We start from the raw sequence: 20,663 nt of genomic DNA on the forward strand, positions 1-20,663 counted from the left end.
CAAATTACAGTACATGATATGTGGTTAAATTCCACTGGATTCTTGTATTTAAAGCAATTTAAAGCAATGTTCTTTTAGTCATTTGTGTGGCTTTTTGTGTGTAAAAAAACACGTACACTACTGTTCAAAAGTTCAGGTTTGATTTTTTTTTTTAAATGATCAGGTAAATATATATAATTTTTTTTCTTTGATGAAAGTTCAAGAGAGCAGTATTTATTTAAAATAGAAATCTTTTGTAACATTATGAATATATTTACTGTCACATTTAATCTATTTAATGAAACCTTGATGAAAAAAAAAAAAAAAATCCAACTGACCCCAAAATTTCAAATGGTAGCATAACATTCAAGAGTCAGGCCCCATTGCTGACTATAGGAATACATGATTCACTGCTCTTACCCTAGCTCAGCAGCTGAGCTCTTGCAAATCATTTAAAACTGACAGATTTTTCAAAGTGAATACCAGTGGAAACCAAAACATCCATATTCCATCTCTTTCATAATTCACTTCAGCTTCTCTTTTTGCTCCATTCCACACGCCATTCATTCCAATCCAGCAGTGTCCAGTCTGTTTGCCACTTTGCTTGATCCAGTTCTGACAAACATAAACAAAAGAAAGGGTTACAAAAAAAGGATATCAATGCAAAATTTTATCACAACGTATTATATACCTATACCTTTTAGGAATGTCTGGAAAATTTGATCAATCATCTTATGACTCTGTGATACTAACTCCCATTGGTCTGGAAAATAAAACAGTGTCAGAGATTAGGGTGGCGCCATATTTAATTTTTGACAGAAATGAAAACAAGGAAATGAGGAACAGAATTACAGAGCATTTGATGGATTGTGCTTACCCTTAGTGTTTGAGAGCTGCTTGAGTGCATCCCCCAGAGAGGAAACATCGTGCAGCACAGCACGAAGACACAAGGCCTGACATGCTGCCATGATTTCATCATGCACTGAAGCGTCACTTCCCAGACAAACACAGACGGCACCTGCAAAACAATGCATCCCACAAATGTGTCATTGCGGTCCTGGCTGATTAATAGCTAGGCATAAATTCCCTAAAATTGTTTTAGATCATGTTATTATGTCTAACGTCTAACCATTTTTGATTCCAATGAGATATGGTTTGCTGTTGTTCTTCAAAGCCAGCTGCAGTTCTCCTGGCCTTTAAGTCAAAAATAAATCATTTTAATAGTCAATACTGTTTTCACAACAACAATATGTTTTGATTTAGTGAATGAATATAAAAGCGGATAAACAGACTCTTGAACAATGTCTCCAAGCCTCACACCCAACTTTATGGGAACTGTCCTTCCAAGCGCTGCAAAGAGGAATAGAATTTCGTTAATTAGATGTGTAACGAATCATATTAAATGAACAAGACAAGACGTGATGAGGTTTAAAGGCCATACACAAGAACACAGGCTCCTTCTGATTGGCCTCCACTGGACTGAGCAGCTGACCATCAAGCAGGTACCGATGAAGGACTATGGACAAGCGAGCCTCGTTAAGTGTTTCCATAACAACAGAACGAACAGCTTTGTAATTGGCAAACAGGTGGAGAACAGTGAACAGGAAAAACAGGATGAACGTCAACCTGAATAAAGAGCACAAATCAGTACAGTATCCACTACACATTCATGTAGAGCGAGGCTTACACTTTAGGGTGTAACTAACAATGGGTTATCTGTTACGAGCGGGATGAGTGCCAGGCTGACCAGCAGTCCTGCCAGTCACAACAGTTTCCCCTTCAAAACAAAAAAAAACAGAAAAAATACACACATACACAAAAAAACACACACACATATATACACCAAAATCCCACACACTAAGAAAAAATATATCTGAAAAAATTCAAGAAAGAAACAAGAAAAACTATTATGAAGCATATGAGAGAAAGTGTATAAAAACCTGGCTCCCATCTTTGGCGGAGATATCAGCCATGTTGTTTCTGCGAGCTTGATGGACAGTTAAGGCAGCTCTTGTTGCTCCACCAGCGACTCCTACAATGGACTGGGATGACAGAAATAGAGGAATATGTATAGATATTTACTGTCAAGCTGATTAAAGGTTTAGAGGAAGATGATGGTGATATTTTACCTTAAATATTCCAGCAATGCAGACGATTAGAGTGAAAAAAGGAGGGAAATGAGGGGCTGCAATCTCCATGAACATCGCCACGTCATTAAGAATGTCAGCGAAGAGCCTGAAAAGACAGATAAGACATTATTATGTAAAATATTTATGAAAAGTATTACATTGAAATAATTATTTAAATTAAAACATTCAAGTCTATGATCTAAGTGTAGTATACGGTACCTCCATTTTTTGGCTTCTGAATCTAACTTGCTCCTGAAATACAAGGTCACAATTAAAAGTACTATAAAACAAAACCTCTTCACAATCTGAATGGCGGGTCAAATATTACCCTTTGAACCAAGCAAAAAGTATTCTTCCCAGCATCCCTGTTCCATCTGAGCAAAGAGGGAGAAAAAGGTTAGAAAAGCATGCATTTAAAAAATAAGAAATCGGTATAATCAGTCATTTGTGCACATACCCCTTAGCAGCCACGTTATTGTAGCTGCTGCAACTGTTGCTTCTTGATTTCCAACCCCAACACCCCTCAGTGAAGCCTGAGTAGCAAGTGTGCCAGACAGAGAGCTGGAAAACGCCTTGGAAAACAAAACACACTGCTATGATGCTAATATGAATGTATGTATGTGTGTGTGTGTATATATATATATATATGTGTGTATATATATATATATATATATATATGTGTGTATATATATATATATCTCAGGGGTCAATAAGGTGTTTATTTTTATAATAAAGAAATTAGTACTTTGAAAGATAGATTAAATTGATCAAAAGTAATGGTAAATAAATGTTTTATTGTTACAAACAATTTCTATTTCAAATACATGCTGTTCTTTTACACTTTTTATTCGTCAAAGTACCCTGAAAAAAAAAATACCAAGCAGCACAACGGTTTCAAAACTGAAAATAATAAATAAATGTTTCTTAAATCCAAATCAGCATATTAGAATGATTTCTGAACAATCATGTGACACTGAAAATAATTAATTACATTTGAAAATATATTCAAATAGAAAACAGTTAACTGTATTTTTTGTATTTCTTCTGCCAATATTAAAGGTTAATTTTTTAACAATTTTTATTCAAAGTTTGCCTTCAGTGCTACAGGGGTGTCAGATCTATGGGACATGTACCTGCACAGTGTCCCAGAGCTGATACTGCAGGTAATCCTCGCTGACACTCTCAGGATAGCCCTGTGGCAGGAAAACACTCTGGAGAGGAGAGAGCAGTTCGTTAGTGATGTCTCTGAGAGTTTTTTAAAGGATCTGAGAGACTTTCATGTTGTTCTGTGTCAGTCACGCACTTTAAACACGCCAGAGACTGAATTTCTCGCAGGTCTGCCGTCCCCTGCATCCTTCTGTCTCTTCATCCTCCCATCCTTCAACAGGTATCTCCATGACTCCTGTGAGCCATAGCGCTCTGTGACAATCACCCCTTCACAGTCCTCCATCTCTGCCAGCTGCACATCAGTCAACACGTGTGCGTTAGAAACAAACGAACAAAAACAAAATCAATAACTTCAGGTCTTTGAATTTTCACACTATCAACTGTAACAGCAGTCTCACACGTTGCGCCTTATGCACATTATTTAACAAATTATACATTTGAATGCAAAAAAATTATATATGATGTCACGCCGTGCAGTTTAGCATGCTAAGGACTGAAAACACTTTAACGTAAACGAGTTTATGATTGTGTTACAACAGATTTTATTGTAATCGCCCACCTCGCCCACGTATCTTTCTTCCGTGTTTAGTCTGTATCACTACGTCATGAGCATGTCACGTCTTCTGATTGGCTCTTGTAATTTTACGTAGGCGCGAGTGAGTAGATTCTCAAAGATTGAATAAATAAAAAAGCAAAAAGGATGTAGAAGAATTTTAGAATCCTTTTCCTATGGAAATTACCTGTAAGTTATCCCCTGTAGTTTTTCCTCCTTCTTTCTTTTTGTTCCTTTGATGCTATAATGAATGTAATTTAGAATAGCTGAAAACGCTGTGATCCATCTTCTTTCTTTCTTTTAATTAAATTAACAAGGAAAACAAGTGGGAGAGAATTAATCAGTGTTAGTTTTTTAAGCTGTGTGGCCTCTCCTGACCTCAGTGTCTGTCTCGCTGATAATAACCCAGAATAGCTGACCTTCACAAGCCAGTGTTAGTGCGTGTGTGTGTGTGTGTGTGAGTGTCTGATAGAGACAATTACAGAACAACAGGTCAAGGCAAAACTGACATACAATTACACTGAAATATATAGAAACATAGAGTGCATTATGGATTTTTTTTTTTATTCTTGGGATAAGTGATAATCTTTCTATGAGGTATGTCAAAAGATTGCCACAGCACAAACTCAATTTTACTATGTATTACAGCTACTTTTATTAGTTCAAATCAATCATGTAAAGCAATAGTTCTCAACCAGGGGATATATTTCTAACTTGAACCAGAGGTCCTCAGTAAACTTTTAAAGATGACTTAAAATAATTTAAAATAAAGCATTAAAATAAGCTAAAACAACAACAAAAATATTATTTTATTACATCATGTAGATGTGAAATGGTCTAATTATAAAAAGGTTATTTTTCTAGACTTGAAAAAGTCATGTAAAATGAATCAAATCTTACAATTCCATGGACATTTTATTAAAAAAAAAAAAACTGAATATATATATATATTAATTAATTATCATCAAGTAAATGGGCCATTGAATATTGCTGGGGACAAACTTGAATTTAGTAAGGATGAGAACCACTGATGTAAATAAATCTTTTTAATTCTAGAGAGAAAAAATCATACAAGTGAGGTGAGTTTCTCCATATTTGGACACATGGGATGAGTTGATGTATCAAGTGATACCTGCACATGGCCTTGAACATGGCAGCTGAAAAATCTAACTCTCAGGTCCTGTCTACTGTTTTTATTTATTTATTTCATTTAAAATAATCAACATGCTTGAAATTTTTTCAAAAGGAAGAAAATCAGAAACAGTACTTGTTCTGTCAAATGATGTTCATGAAACACGACAGTCTGTAAATCATGCAGCTCTCCAACACTTATGTAGAATTAAGAGATCTAACACATGCAATCTGTTTACAAACACAAGCCCTGCAGGGGCCTCAGCTTACTTCTCAGGAACTTGACTCTTGTGAGCTTGTGATTGCGTAAATAGAAAGAGACAGAAACTGTGACAGATTAAGTGAGTAATAGACAGTGTCATGAAGTCAAAGCTTCTGTTACAAAGTCTGCACAAGCTATTCATGATTCACAGGGGCAACAAGGTGTGGTAAATAGATAGATAAACGTAAGACCTAAAGAATGTGAGTGGAGGAAGTACTTCGAGCTAGAGTGGATAAGAAAATGGGAGGGAACATTGAAAAAAAAGTGGAGGTGTGGTGTTTCATTCTGTCACTGTTGTAACTAAGTGGTGTGAAGCATTTCCTTCACACTCTGTCTGCCTCCTCAGAGGTCGAAACTGGAGCTATATAAGCTGTACTAAGTATTTCACATACATAACTGACAGTTAGAGGAAGTTTGGATGGGAAGTCTCATGAGCCAAGTTGTGACAACGACATGTGACATCTTTGTGAAAGGACACTAGAACTTCTGTCACTATATAAACTGAAAGAGTTATTAGCAGAGTACTGATCACTAGCGATCAGACGTATTTAGTTATTAAACACCTTTGGATTTCTGGTCGACCGAAGGAATTTTGGACCCTTCTTCAAGATCAAGTCTGGGCAAGTCTGTAAGTACTGAGATCTTTAGTTTCAGTAACTGAGTTTCAACTGGCATGTTTTTGATCCGCTGCTTCCTTTAGAAAGATTATCATCTTTCTGGAGGCAGACTTTACATCGCTGAGATTTCAATTTATAATGACAGTTTAACCAAAACTATCAAGTGAGATCTGTCATCACTGATGCCAGTTACTGTCAATAAGAGTTTGTCCCTGTCCATACCTGTTTTTCAAGCCTCAGCACAATAAGAGATAATAGAAACTCACTTCACCTTAAAATGCTTTAAGAGGGTATTGGAAAACCCCTTTTATATTGTTCTAATATACATTATATTCTTGCACTTTTGGTATGTGTGTGTTTATGTATATATATATCTATAATCTTTTTTTACCCCTCTATTAAAACTGAAAGCATTAAACACTCCCAAGAACCAGTTAAACCAGCTTGTTATAAATCACTGCTTGGCTTACAAATTCAAGATGTTTAAAACTTGATTCAGACAGAACTTGATCTACACTGTATCCATTTTAGTATAAAGTAGACTGCAAAATCATCAAAATACAGTAATGCGGCATTACTTCCATGGTGACTCTTCTATATTTACACTGTTATTTGTTACTTTGAACAGAGATGTGTGCGAACGAGCTACAAGAAGTGAGAGTTGAGGATGCTTTACTTGAACAGCCTGAGCCGAGGGCTGACTCGTGCAGCATCGCCTGTCAGGACATCTGTAAGGACACGGACCATCGTAAACTAGCCATTTGCAGCATCATATGTGGCCTCTCCTGTCTTGGAATTATGTCCCTTATGTACTCCGTCAAGGTATCTATGATTATTATTGCAGTATTATTGAAATATAAGTGCTGTACAACTGTATTACAGCACTACTATTGTAATAAGTACTTCGCTCTGTGTAATATTACTTAAATAGGAATTATTTATATTTAGTAACCCAGCCATGCAATCAAAGATCTGAGTGCAAACTCAAAATGTGAAATGAAAATAAAAACACTTCAGTTGGCTTCCTTAAGTTGGCTTATTTTCATGAGAACCTTATTTAATTATTAACAGTTTTTGTTTGTTCTTATCTTATATACTTATCCTACATAACTTCAAAAGACTCTCAGCTGAGATCTGTTGCCAGTAAAATAGATACTGTTGGCAATGACGAGACACAATGAAACAGCAGAGTACCATGAACCTTAATAACTGTAGTCAGTGATGAAAGAAACGTATGCATGCACTAATATAATCTAATAATCTAAAAATTGAAATCTGACACCTTTCCTCATTTTTTTCCAGGCCCGAGAGACAAGAAAACGACTTCAAAATGAAGATCGTCCAGAAACACGACAGATGGTTGAGAAATACTCAGAAAAGGCGTGTAAATGGGGTATTGGGTCCATTGTAGCCTGGGTGGTTTTAATTCTCATCTTTCCATTGCTGGTGGGTTTTCTGTCCTATGTTGTAACCTTCATAGATTGACACTGAAGAAGCTTTTCTACAGTTAAATGAGAAACCAAAGCAAATGAACTGTAAGAGTGCAGAAATAGACTCTTTCATTGTTCACATTGGACATCTAGACCATCCAGAAATGTAACTTGATGGCAATAGGTTGGTCAATAATAGTCATTATTTAAAGTTTTGAAAGGTGCTGGATCAAAGGTTAACAACTTCCTACCTATAAGATAAGAGGATTCAACAGCTCAACATTTGCATTGCAATTAATCCAATGCAGGTAGTTAAAAATGCTACAGCAACTTTCAGGAATTTGTTACATGCATGAGATGGAGCCATGCATAAAACCATCAGCACTGTCCAGACAGAAGCTACTTCTACACTTCAGCACATTGATTTTATTTATGCTCTTACTGCAAATTGTAACTGAAACATTGAGAAACTCACAGAGAGCATATCATTCAAATGTTGAGATATGGATGTGGTTACATTATTAACATTCTGTTTTTGTAAATAAGTCGTACTGTTTTAATACTTGTGCTTTTGATGTTTTGTACACTGCATGTATTTCAGGCTTTGTAATAAAATGTGTTGCAGTCAAAACGCACCTGCTCATTCTAAACATCTTACAAACAACTCGACAAAACACTAAAATACAAAACAGTTCAATCGCATTCTGTTATAAATACAGAACACAGAAATCTATCAAACAAGTTTACACACTAATCCTTCAACATGTTCAAACACCACAAACAGTATTATAAATCACTACATCAAAGATGAACAAAAGCCTAAATTAAGTGAATGGACTACATTTAGAGTGCAGAATGCATTAAACTTCTAGATGAGAAGTATAAAGCATTATTTCAAACTGAACAATGCAAGCTTTCATCTCACTGGTAACTCCTGTATTCAGTGCTGTCACTTCAAAGGCCTCTGTGTTGTCTCCCACCAAAGAAGTGTTTTAAAAGAGGAATATACTGAGAGAGGAATGGTTTATGAGTGACCTGGTGAAACATATGCTACAGATTATTGTAAACAAGTGCTTTCTTTGAATGGTTCAAAATGGAGTTGTTTCTTGTTACATCAGATTTACATAACACAAGTAATCAAAAACATTTTATAGCTCTGCAAGTCTATTTATTGTTGATTTGACACATTTACAGTAAATTTTAACATAATACACACAAAGCCCATTGTTTGGTACAGAACAATTAAGACCTCTGCCTCAGCCCGCAACCTGCTGCAGTGCCATCCAGGTGTCCAACTCCTCAAGCCTGGAGCCAAGGAGGGACTCTAGCTGCTGCAAGGTGCGGCCATCCTCCACTCTGGAAGAGACCCCGACACCTCGTCTGGTTCTACAGAACACAGCGTTCCTCTGGGCTCCGCCCCCCGCCATTACACCAACCAGAGGTTTCTTGGGCTTCCTGGCAACACCCAGTTCAGGGAATTCCACAAAGCGCTTCACCTTTTTTTGGCCCACGACAGCCTGAGAGCCATCACGCCGGTTAAGAGGCACCTCAAATATGGTTTCCAAACGTCTGAAAAGAATTTGTAAAAGCTGCTTCATTGATCAGAGTTCAAAAGAGAAAGAGTAAAACACCCCGCTGAAATCTCAAAACCTAAATGTATGCGATAGTTCACATTAATATGAAAATTCTTTCATCATTTACTCACCTTAGTGTTGTTCCAAACCCATAAGACTTAAAACACAGATGAAGATATTTTTAATGAGACCTGAGAGATTTCTGTCCCTCATTTGAAAGCCCAGGTAACAAAAACTTAGAAGATCCAAAAAAGGTCATAAAGGTGTCATAAAATAAATCCATATGAATTGTGCCATTTAATCCAAGTCTTGTAAAGAGATACTAACTCTATATGATGAACAGTTGTTTTTTTTTTAGGATTTATTCACATATAAACACATACAGTAGACACTGTATATCCTGTACTTCCTGCTTATTGCACTTCTGGTTAGATGCTAACTAATTAGATGCTAATTTCGTTGCCTTGTACCTTACATGTGCAATGACAATAAAGTTGAATCTAATCTATTCTGAACATACAGGTGCATCTCAATAAATTAGAATGTCATGAAAAAGTTCATTTATTTCAGTAATTCAACTCAAATTGTGAAACTTGTGTATTAAATAAATTCAATGCGCACAGACTGAAGTAGTTTAAGTCTTTGGTTCTTTTAATTGTGATGATTTTGGCTCACGTTTAACAAAAACCCACCAATTCTCAATCTCAACAAATTAGAATATAATGACATGCCAATCAGCTAATCAACTCGAAACACCTGCAAAGGTTTCCTGAGCCTTCAAAATGGTCTCTCAGTTTGGTTAACTAGGCTACACAATCATGGGGAAGACTGCTGATCTGACAGTTGTCCAGAAGACAGTCATTAACACCCTTCACAAGGAGGGTAAGCCACAAACATTCATTGCCAAAGAAGCTGGCTGTTCACAGAGTGCTGTATCCAAGCATTTTAACAGAAAGTTGAGTGGAAGGAAAAAGTGTGGAAGAAAAAGACGCACAACCAACAGAGAGAACTGCAGCCTTATGAGGATTGTCATGCAAAATCAATTCAAGAATTTGAGTGAACTTCACAAGGAATGGACTGAGGCTGGGATCAAGGCATCAAGAGCCACCACACACAGGTGTCAAGGAATTTGGCTACAGTTGTCGTATTCCTCTTGTTAAGCCACTCCTGAGGTGTCTTACCTGGGCTAAGGAGAAGAAGAACTGGACTGTTGCCCAGTGCTCCAAAGTCCTCTTTTCAGATGAGAGCAAGTTTTGTATTTCATTTGGAAACCAAGATCCTAGAGTCTGGAGGAAGGGTGGAGAAGCTCATAGCTTGAAGTTGCTTGAAGTCCAGTTAAGTTTCCGGTCTGTGATGATTTGTGGTGCAATGTCATCTGCTGGTGTTGGTCCAATGTCTTTTTTGAAAACCAAAGTCGCTGCACCCGTTTACCAAGAAATTTTGGAGCACTTCATGCTTCCTTCTGCTGACCAGCTTTTTGAAGATGCTGATAAAAGCACCAAAAGTTGGTTAAATGACCATGGTGTTGGTGTGCTTGACCGGCCAGCAAACTCACCAGACCTGAACCTCAGAGAGAATCTGCGGGGTATTGTCAAGAGAAAAATGAGAAACCAGAGACCAAAAATGCAGATGAGCTGAAGGCCACTGTCAAAGAAACCTGGGCTTCCATACCACCTCAGCAGAGCTCCATGGCACGCCGAATTGAGGCAGTAATTAATGCAAAAGGAGCCCCTACCAAGTATTGAGTACATGTACAGTAAATGAACATATTCTCCAGAAGGCCAACAATTCACTAAAAATTTTTTTTTTTTTTTATTGGTCTTATGAAGTATTCTAATCTGTTGAATTGGTGGGTTTTTGTTAAATGTGAACCAAAATCATCACAATTAAAAGTACCAAAGACTTAAACTACTTCAGTCTGTGTTCATTGAATTTATTTAATACACACATTTCACAATTTGAGTTAAATTACTGAAATAAATGAACTTTTCCATGACTTTATAATTTATTGAGATGCACCTGTACATAGAGCACATCACACATCATATGGTAAACACAGAAACACAATGTGCGCATCACATGCAAGAACAAATGTCATTGGTTCTCGTGTGTCTTGCACACGTTTGAGCTTCCTTGATTACCATATGCAATATGCTCCATGTATGTGTATTGATGATTGTTTAGATTGAAAGCCTAAATTAAATCTGATCACTATATAGAGAAATCAAATCTCTTCACAGGACTTAAGAGTAAACTGTTTGATTCATACTTTTTTCCATTTGAATGGAGGGACAGAAACCTCTCAAGTTCAAAAATTATATATATATATATATATATATAAAATATATATATTAAGTCACTGGTGATATGCGTATCAAACTGTGATATATAGTATGAAATAAAACTATGAAATAATTAGTATAGTTAAATAGAAGAAGATAAAACTAATGCATTACCCCACATTTCTACTTCGGCAGTATAAGAACACACTGATAGCTTTAAAGCTGCATTAAAAAGGCATTAAAACTGGGCTATTGGGATATTCTGTCTGAATCCAATGTCTGTGAGAATTAGAAATCCTGAAGGTGAGGTAAAATAGTGACAAATAAAGAAATGATAATAAAATTAATAAATGCAACCAGTCTGAAAAGAGTGCCATTATCTTCCATCTTCTGTCACTTTGATTACTAAATATATATAGAACATTTATTAATATATATATATATATATATATATTGACATTTTATTAAATTTTAATATCTAAATATTAGTGAAAACAAAATGAAAAAAAAAAAAACTTTTAGATGTCAACTCGCATATGTGATGGTTATGATCATCAATGGTATCTACTTTGAAGGCATCTTGAGTAAAACTGCTTCATATTTAACGAAGCATATGCTAACCGCTTGAACCGGAAGTCACGAGACCCGGTTAACACAATACGGAAGTCTGTTGCGCATAACCCCTATTAAGATGATAAATGGGTGAGTAACTCAATTATCCAGAAAATAAACCATTTGGTAAATGTCTCACCCATCAGGAGGTTTGCTGAAGTTTTTGTTTGTGTAGATTTCCTCCAAGCTGAAATCCTTTTTCTTTATTCTGTGAAACACAAAACAAGAAATGTATCTTTGCTGTGATGTCACAGATAGATATGACCAAGCCTATAACCTTCTCTATGCATACGCACCTGATGATCTTAGGAAGGCCCATAGGGGTGAGATTATTCTGAGGCTTTGGAATCTTTTTACGGATACGAATTGAGGACACCTTTCCACGCAGACCATCCTTGATCTCTGTCTGTTTACACAGAGAGCCAAGATGCACTTAGGATTAAGAAAAAATGACACATTTTAGAGCACAAATCAAATCTAAGAGAAAACTCACACCTTGATTTCAGAGTCTGATAATGCTTTCTCCTCTGAGATGGCAGCAGACAGTTTAAGGTCAAAGTTGGATCTCTCTTCATCTATTGACTCCTCACACTCCATTTGAAGCACTCGATTGTCTCCTTCCAAAGAACTCTGTGAAAGCGCCTTGAAGGAAGAAAAAGATTTTAATTGCTGACGTGCATCTTCTTATGGGAAAATATCTGAGATCATCCACATGCTAGATTATATAATAACAGATAATAAAAAGCAAGTATACTCCGATAGGGAGGCTGGGAATTTGATAAATTACCTGCAGAGTGATGACACAGAGGTGGAAGGTGTCTCAGGGCTGGGAGTGACAGAGGATGGGCCGTTTAAAGCATGACAGGACGTGAGGGTGGAAGAAAAGGGGTGACTGAAGGAGGACGGTGATGATGATGATGATGATGCACTAAAACAGGAGGCAGCTGAAACACTGCCAGAGCTGGTGGCACTAGCATGAGTACGCCCTTGGCTTTTAGACAAGAAGGCTAAAGGACTGGACAAAAAACATGAGGCAAGTGCTGTGAGGGAGGTGGAAGGAGAATAAGGGGAAGAGGGGCACAAAGGGCCACCCCGACTGGCAGGGTACACCTCCTTACGGAGACACAAAGGGGCAATCTCACGCTCAATCTCCACACTGCAGACGGTGTGCCGGCGAGTGCGCTTGGACGGAGAGTGAAGGTGGATGGGCAGTGGTGAGGGTGAGCTCTTTCTGCTGGGTGAGGTAGTGCTGATGTCATGTGTGTGGGACCGGGGTAAATGACAGTCACTGAATACTAGGGACGGGATTTCAGGGCAGGAGTAGCTGCGCAGGAGGCGGTTGGGACCGCTACCTGACAACGATAGTACTGGAACAGCTGCCGTTGACTTTTCTTGGCTCTCCGCTTCATTGTTACCCCAAACAGCACATATCCTTTTAGCAACGGAAACTGCTTTTCTTCTTGGTCGGATTACATTCTTTGTGGGTCTGCTTAGTTTTCGTTTTGAATCCACCGGAGCTGTTGAAACAGGTGGTGAAATCTCCTGTATTTCTTCTCTGGCTTTCAGCCCAGAAATACATGTCTCCTGCTCCTCAGCCGCAATAACAGACTGTTCACTGTGCAGTAGTGTTCTTTTTGAAGGTTTACTCGGCCCTGCTGGATCAACCACCGAAGTCATGCTGTAGTCCTCAAACTTGTGCTTGGGCAAATGAATGTTTCTCCTCTGCAACACAACACCTGTACTTTTAAGATGGCGTCTTGTTTTTCGAGTTTCAGTGGTCATCTCAGGCTCTTGTGGCTGTATAGGCTGCTGAAACAATGGAGGTTCTGATGGACCACTCATGGTATTGTCAATCAGGACATTATGTGTGCCATTTTGAGAGGATGTAGTTTCAGTGACATCATCTTCAATGCTAGAGGTCAGTAACATCCTACATTTTACATTTTTTCTCAACCTACTTCTCATCATCTTGTCCTGTCCCATTTGATCTGAGGTTTCAACAGACTTTCTCATCTCACCATCTGCAGCATTACTAGTACCAACAGGCACATTTGGGTCTTGGAGTGGATACATTGTAGAAAACCCTTTCCTCTTTTTCCTAACCTGAACAAATGTTTCTTCCTCCTGGTTTATTTCCAGAGTGATGCCATTGCTTTTTAATTTTTTATTCCTCGCAGATCTTCTCTCTTTAGCATTCTGTAAATCGCATTTCCCCCTTGCCTCTAAGGCTTTGTTTGTCTGAAGAGCTTCTCTGCATCTCTTTGGCCTCACTTCCCTGACAGAAGTGGTCTTTGGAGGGTTTGATATTTCAGAAGAGTGGTCTGTCCACTCTGCACTGTTTTCAAATGGTGATTCCTTCATCTCCACATCCAAAGTCTTTGATCCTTTTGTTTTCATAAAAGTAGCCAGTTCAGTGGAGGGGGGTCCAGCCAACCCTGACAGATGTTTCTTTCTAGGGCTTTTCCTTGTGGCCATACGTGCAAAAGATTCTTCCCTGCCAACTGTGCTTGCGTCTTTATCTATCAAATCAAAATCAGAGGAAGTGCTAAAAGAGGCTCCAGGATCAGGCTTGTTTGCACAAGTTTTGTTTGTGCTACGTTCAGACTCAGGTTTCAAGAGGTTTGATTTCTCTTCTGAAAAGTAGGACTCATGACTATGTCCACAGGCTGTGTCACTGCTTCGGGTCTGTCTCTCACCTGACAGATGATGCAGAACAATCAGCGGTTCCATTTGAACATTGGCTTGCTTGGACACACACATGGCACTTACAGAATTCAAAGGTTTCTCTGTGGACAGATTTGGTCTAGTCCTGAGGAAAGGACTCTGTGCTTTACAAGGACTGGCATCACGTGTCCAATCCTGAAGGACGGCTTGTGACTGGCTTGAAGAACGGTCTATCTGTTTTTCTTCATTTGGTGAAACCTCGCTGTGCATTTGAACATGATCCAATACTGGTTCGAGGTTGTTACTCGTTGAAATTGTACAAAAATTCCACCTCTGTGCAACTCTGTTGCGTTTTGGAGCAGTGTTGCATTGCACCTTTTCAGAAGAAGGCCTTTTTGGAAACAATCCATTTCTACATTTATCAGTCTCAGAATCCTCAGTCCAGGTTGAATATTCAGCATTTGACTCAATCAACTGTTCATGGTGATCAGGAAGTGTGATCAAGGATAGAGAGTCACTGGGCTTAAAAAGCCGAACAGGGGTCATGACAATCTCAGTAAAACTAGCCATCTTGGATTTGAACGACTTTAGAAGTGGGCCAAACTCCCATCTTTTTATTGCTGAAGGGCTCTCTGGGGACTCCCTCTGCATTGGCTTCAGGTCTTGGCTTTGCTCCTTTGCGGGGCTGCCATCTTCTAACTGTGAGCTTATACAGGGTGATACCGGTTTATGGTTTTCACCTCTAAAATAAAGAAACAAAAGACATTTAAAGCATGTTTGCTGGCTAAGGTTACAGGTCTTACTTTTCTGTCTGACCCAGCATCACTTACTCTGAATATTGCTCCTCCATCTCAGCTTCAACTCCAGAGCTGGTCTATAACAAGAAAAAAAAACAGAAGTGGATTAAGACAAAAAGGTTTTGCAAGAATTTTAAAATTAATAATAAAAAGTAAAAATAAAAAAATGTAAAAAATAATTACAGAAAAACTTGAAGACACATTACAACTTAATTTTGAAGCAAAAGAGAATTTGAAAAACAGAAAAAGGATGAAAATAAAAAGGTGTATCTAAAAGGACAAACTACTCATCCTGCAAGTATTCTGAACAAAATTACATTTAAAAATAACAGTATAATATAAAACTACTTAAATCTTATAATTACTGAGAGTTCACAACCAATGCAAAGCTTCACTGGTGTGCAGTTATTGCTGAACAATTCAGGATTATGGCTAAGGTAGTTATTCACCAGGAATTTAACTAATAAACTTTTTAAGTCTAGAAAAAGAATGGTAAGGGTTTTTTTGGGGGGACTTTTGCACTCAACATCTGATATTAAAGTGAATTTAATTAACTGTGAAGAAAGATTTCTCCCAAATTTTTCATACCTAGGGTTCACTTTTTGCTTTTGTGTAATTCCAAATAAATTTAGTTTATTTTACACAACATAAATTACTTACAAGGTAATAATAAATTACTAGGAAAGTCTGGGGAATGAGAAATTGTCCTCCTACTGTCACCATGTAGAGATGAAGCATTACTGGAGTCATGTGATCACAGAACCAGTTTGTTGACTAGTGGCAGAACTAAATGATTAGGTGAAACACCCCTTTTGACTTCACAACTCACGGTCTACAATTTTCTCCTGTTTTGCATTTTTCTTTTTTCTCTGAATGTCTTACAATGTCTTAGGTGTGCAACTGTTAGTTCCTTTATGTCTGTCTTCCCTGACACCTTCATATGAATCTTATAACAGTGACACCTTAATTAAGTTGTGACTTGTGTCTTGATAAAGTAGGAATCAGTTAATAGTGTTGCAGTGAACAAGGAGAACAGTGAAGGGAGTGCTGAGGGATGACAAAAGCAACATGAATTGAACATACTGTTTTCATCTTGTATGATGAGGAGCTCAAGTGTTGAGGTTGTGGTGACTTGAGCCTCATCGTTGGGTCTCTTTTCTAGTTCTGTGATGCAATCCACTCTTTCTGTTTGCCACCTTTATTCCAAAAACATCACAACTGCGGAACAAGCATTAGCATTAGTTAACCACTTCACTGACTGTTTTAGTTCAGCACTTATTCAATAAACACAAGTTCCAGTCACTACAATTCCACAAGGATGAAAAAAAGGATAGAAAAAGGATAAACAAAAGTATACATTGTAATTTAAATATATAAATTAATTAATATATATACTTTTTATGCAGTAATTGTCACATTAACTGCACATCCCTAGCAGGAACAGGTACAAAAAATTGACTATTCCATACAATAATAAATACTGAGGGTTGAAACTGAAGTTTGAGGGTAAATGTCAAAGTGTAATGTCAAATTATATGATTACTAATCCACATATTAACATAAAAAAGGAAACTTTTTTAAAGTTAAAAAGAAATAATAAATGTCTGTTTGACAATACTAGCACATCTGCTCTTCAATATTACCTAGTCTACCAAAAAACACAAATCTTGCCTGAATAATTAGAGGGATAGTGATTATATGAATTATTAAAGGGACTCAAAAATTTAAATTATTATCATTTTACTCTCTCTCATATTGTTCCAAACCTGTATGACCATCTTTCTTCAGTGGAACAACCAAATAACAACGTAGCCCACCAACTTTCATTGCATAGAATTTTTTATTTTTTTATTTATGAGCTTACATTGCATTTGGTACCTGTGTGAGAAGTAGGTAGTATTGTAAATATTGTAATAATATTGTCACGTGCTTGTGTGTGTGTATATATATATATATAGAGAGAGAGAGAGAGAGAGCTGGGTAGATTACTGTAATCCATTACTGACTCCAAATGACATGATAAAAATTTTAGTTACTAGTGTAATCAATTACATTACACATTTTAGGTACTTTTTGATTACTTTTGACCTAACTTGTTTATCACATTGATTTAAATAGGATAATCTTGGACCATATTGTTATAAAAATAGAAAGAGTAAGAAAATATATTCCATTTGTTATTACTAAGAACATGAAGCGCATTAAATTATGTCAAGGTTTACCAAACTGGGGTTCCTGAAGGAACTGCAGAGGGTTTAGGAGTTTAATGAAAAGCTAATTAATTAAAACAAAATGTAAAAATTAAAAGAAGTTATTTTAAAATAATATCAATCAAAATAAAACACTTACTAAAAAAAAAAAAATATTGTATTTGTCTGTCTTCCCTGACACCTTCATATGAATCTTATAACAGTGACACCTTAATTAAGTTGTGACTTGTGTCTTGATAAAGTAGGAATCAGTTAATAGTGTTGCAGTGAACAAGGAGAACAGTGAAGGGAGTGCTGAGGGATGACAAAAGCAACATGAATTGAACATACTGTTTTCATCTTGTATGATGAGGAGCTCAAGTGTTGAGGTTGTGGTGACTGAGCCTCATCGTTGGGTCTCTTTTCTAGTTCTGTGATGCAATCCACTCTTTCTGTTTGCCACCTTTATTCCCAAAACATCACAACTGTGGAACAAGCATTAGCATTAGTTAACCACTTCACTGACTGTTTTAGTTCAGCACTTATTCAATAAACACAAGTTCCAGTCACTACAATTCCACAAGGATGAAAAAAAGGATAGAAAAAAGGATAAACAAAAGTATACATTGTAATTTAAATATATAAATTAATTAATATATATATACTTTTTATGCAGTAATTGTCACATTAACTGCACATCCCTAGCAGGAACAGGTACAAACATTGACTATTCCATACAATAATAAATACTGAGGGTTGAAACTGAAGTTTGAGGGTAAATGTCAAAGTGTAATGTCAAATTATATGATTACTTATCCACATATTAACATAAAAAAGGAAACTTATTTAAAGTTAAAAAGAAATAATAAATGTCTGTTTGACAATACTAGCACATCTGCTCTTCAATATTACCTAGTCTACCAAAAACACAAATCTTGCCTGAATAATTAGAGGGATAGTGATTATATGAATTATTAAAGGGACTCAAAAATTTAAATTATTATCATTTTACTCTCTCTCATATTGTTCCAAACCTGTATGACCATCTTTCTTCAGTGGAACAACCAAATAACAACGTAGCCCACCAACTTTCATTGCATAGAATTTTTTTTTTTTTTTATTTATGAACTTACATTGCATTTGGTACCTGTGTGAGAAGTAGGTAGTATTGTAAATATTGAATTAATATTGTCACGTGCTTGTGTATGTGTATATATATAGAGAGAGAGAGAGAGAGCTGGGTAGATTACTTACAAACTGTAATCCATTACTGAGTCCAAATGACATGATAAAAATTTTAGTTACTAGTGTAATCAATTACATTACACATTTTAGGTACTTTTTGATTACTTTTGACCTAACTCGTTTATCACATTGATTTAAATAGGATAATCTTGTACCATATTGTTTAAAAAAAAAAAGAGAGAGAGTAAGAAAATATATTCCATTTGTTATTACTAAGAACATGAAGCGCATTAAATTATGTCAAGGTTTACCAAACTGGGGTTCCTGAAGGAACTGCAGAGGGTTTAGGAGTTTAATGAAAAGCTAAATTAATTAAAACAAAATGTAAAAATTAAAAGAAGTTATTTTAAAATAATATCAATCAAAATAAAACACTTACTAAAAAAAAAAATATTGTATTTGTTTACCTGCATGCCGTGTGATACCAGAGCACCATAAACATGCAAATGTGTTACTTCATTATTAAAATATTAAGTAAATATATTTGGTTAAAAAGCCTAAATTTCGTTTTGGAAAAGGGGGGGGGGGTTAATTTGATGTGGGAGTTAGGGTATTTTAGACATATTTTTAAACTACAATCATCCAACCTAAATGGTAGAATGACCATTTATAATGTTGTTGATTCTAATTTATATTTTGAGGAAGATACTTAAAAAACTGATTGAAATTGATTTTTATCTACCTATATCTATCTATCTATCTATCTATCTATCTATCTATCTATCTCTTATAAAATGTTCTCGTTCACGAGCACAGAATGATGTAATAACAGGAGTAACGCTGTGAATACACCAGTAACTGAATAGCGTGTAAGCTTTAATTTCACCTGCTGACTTATCAATCTCTCATTGCGCAATATGACAGACAAATCAACACAACAAACGCGTAGCAAAAATACTATAAAAAGAATTAGAACCATTATTCGCATTCAGTAACAACAACAACAATAATAATAAACAAATCGAACTCGAAATCGAAACTCTTTCAGCTGTCACACACCGATGCCGTGTGCGGTGAAAATATAATATAGCAGTTCTGTTGTCAGGGCCACACATTTACTAATAGTTATTCGCGAAAAATATTATTAATTATTATTAAAAACTAACGTCTACACATCATACCGCTGAGCTCACTAACAGTCAGCACTGCGCTGAAAATCGGTGGAATGTGTTTTCTAGTATTTTGCTTGGAGACCAAACTTGGTGTAGAACAGAAGTATTACACGTTTTCTCGTCGTTTTCATGTGTTACAGCTAGCCGTGCGGTTAACCAACTCGACAGTCAGCACTGCTGCACCGAGAAGAGATCAAACAGCAGCGGTCTCGCGTCTCAGACACACACTTCAGCGGAGAAACAAACTAGAACCGCAGTCAGACTGATTCACAGCTACATTCTCAAAACACAAAAGACGAAACCATGTTAAATCTTGGGGAGTTACAGTCATTAATTATGTTGCTCAGCAGCCGCTTTATTAGAAATATAAGTTTCCAGACACTGGAGTGGTTTTGTGTACGTCGTCGACGTAAACAGCGGCTAACTGAGCTACGCTGCTATCTACGCACAAACCCGTCAAACACATCGTATTAAAAGGGAATATTACTATCTTGTACCTCAGACACAGATGTAAACGACATAAACTGCGCACTAACCTAAAATCGTTTGAGGGGAAACGTGCGGTGAGGCTGTGAAAGCATCTCCTTCAGGCGGTTTTTCTAAAACACCGATGTTTGTGTAACATTTCCACGCCGGACGGCGCTGACGGTTCAGACCTATCAATCGGTGCGAGCGGGTTCCCGGTCTGTCGAAGAACCAATCAGAACCTCGCAAAGTTTGAGAATGTCCCGCCCCTCGGGTGGGGTCTAACATTTCAGCCAATTGTAAACGTGCAGCGTCAACGTACTAGCCAATTGGGTTTCATGAGGGAGAATTGCAACCAATAGCGAGGCCACAAACAGTCGTCTTTGTCCCCATTTGAACTTAAAAGTTTTCTTGGCATATGTAGCGCCCCGCGGTTTGCATTTTGAATCTGGTGT

General features: G+C 36.9%; 2 protein-coding genes and 1 long non-coding RNA gene across 5 annotated transcripts; 1 reads left to right on the forward strand and 2 right to left on the reverse strand.

Moving 5' to 3' along the window:
- Positions 1-62: 62 nt before the first annotated feature.
- Positions 63-3,601, reverse strand: rusf1 (RUS family member 1). Its single transcript, XM_042723759.1, is given in 14 exon segments — positions 63-594; positions 677-742; positions 857-997; positions 1,109-1,173; positions 1,272-1,329; positions 1,421-1,605; positions 1,686-1,756; positions 1,920-2,021; positions 2,109-2,214; positions 2,328-2,360; positions 2,437-2,482; positions 2,566-2,680; positions 3,242-3,319; positions 3,412-3,601. Coding segments are annotated over 14 exon segments (1,299 nt in total). The 5' UTR covers positions 3,559-3,601; the 3' UTR covers positions 63-508.
- A 1,894-nt stretch (positions 3,602-5,495) lies between these two features.
- On the forward strand, positions 5,496-7,899 carry LOC109062641. Its single transcript, XR_002013109.2, has 3 exons — positions 5,496-5,849; positions 6,467-6,660; positions 7,141-7,899. It is a non-coding gene; the product is annotated as an uncharacterized LOC109062641 (long non-coding RNA).
- A 515-nt stretch (positions 7,900-8,414) lies between these two features.
- Positions 8,415-20,593, reverse strand: prr14 (proline rich 14). 3 transcript variants are annotated; one of them, XM_042723688.1, is made up of 6 exons: positions 20,280-20,593; positions 17,738-17,871; positions 15,231-15,274; positions 12,524-15,142; positions 12,232-12,378; positions 12,033-12,142 (listed from the first exon to the last, which is right to left on the reverse strand). In XM_042723688.1, exons 2-5 carry the CDS (start codon positions 17,744-17,746, stop codon positions 12,312-12,314), a joined length of 2,739 nt encoding a protein of 912 aa, XP_042579622.1. In that variant the 5' UTR covers positions 17,747-17,871; positions 20,280-20,593; the 3' UTR covers positions 12,033-12,142; positions 12,232-12,311. The 3 variants fall into 3 exon arrangements, with proteins under 3 accessions (XP_042579630.1, XP_042579622.1, XP_042579611.1); XM_042723696.1 differs by lacking the exons at positions 15,231-15,274; positions 17,738-17,871; positions 20,280-20,593 and adding exons at positions 8,415-8,837; positions 11,876-11,944 and having other exon boundaries at positions 12,524-12,664; XM_042723677.1 differs by lacking the exons at positions 17,738-17,871; positions 20,280-20,593 and adding an exon at positions 16,281-16,437.
- Between the last annotated feature and the right edge of the window lie 70 nt (positions 20,594-20,663).

Source organism: Cyprinus carpio, chromosome A3 (genome assembly GCF_018340385.1).
Source record: "Cyprinus carpio isolate SPL01 chromosome A3, ASM1834038v1, whole genome shotgun sequence".
NCBI lineage: Eukaryota > Metazoa > Chordata > Actinopteri > Cypriniformes > Cyprinidae > Cyprinus > Cyprinus carpio.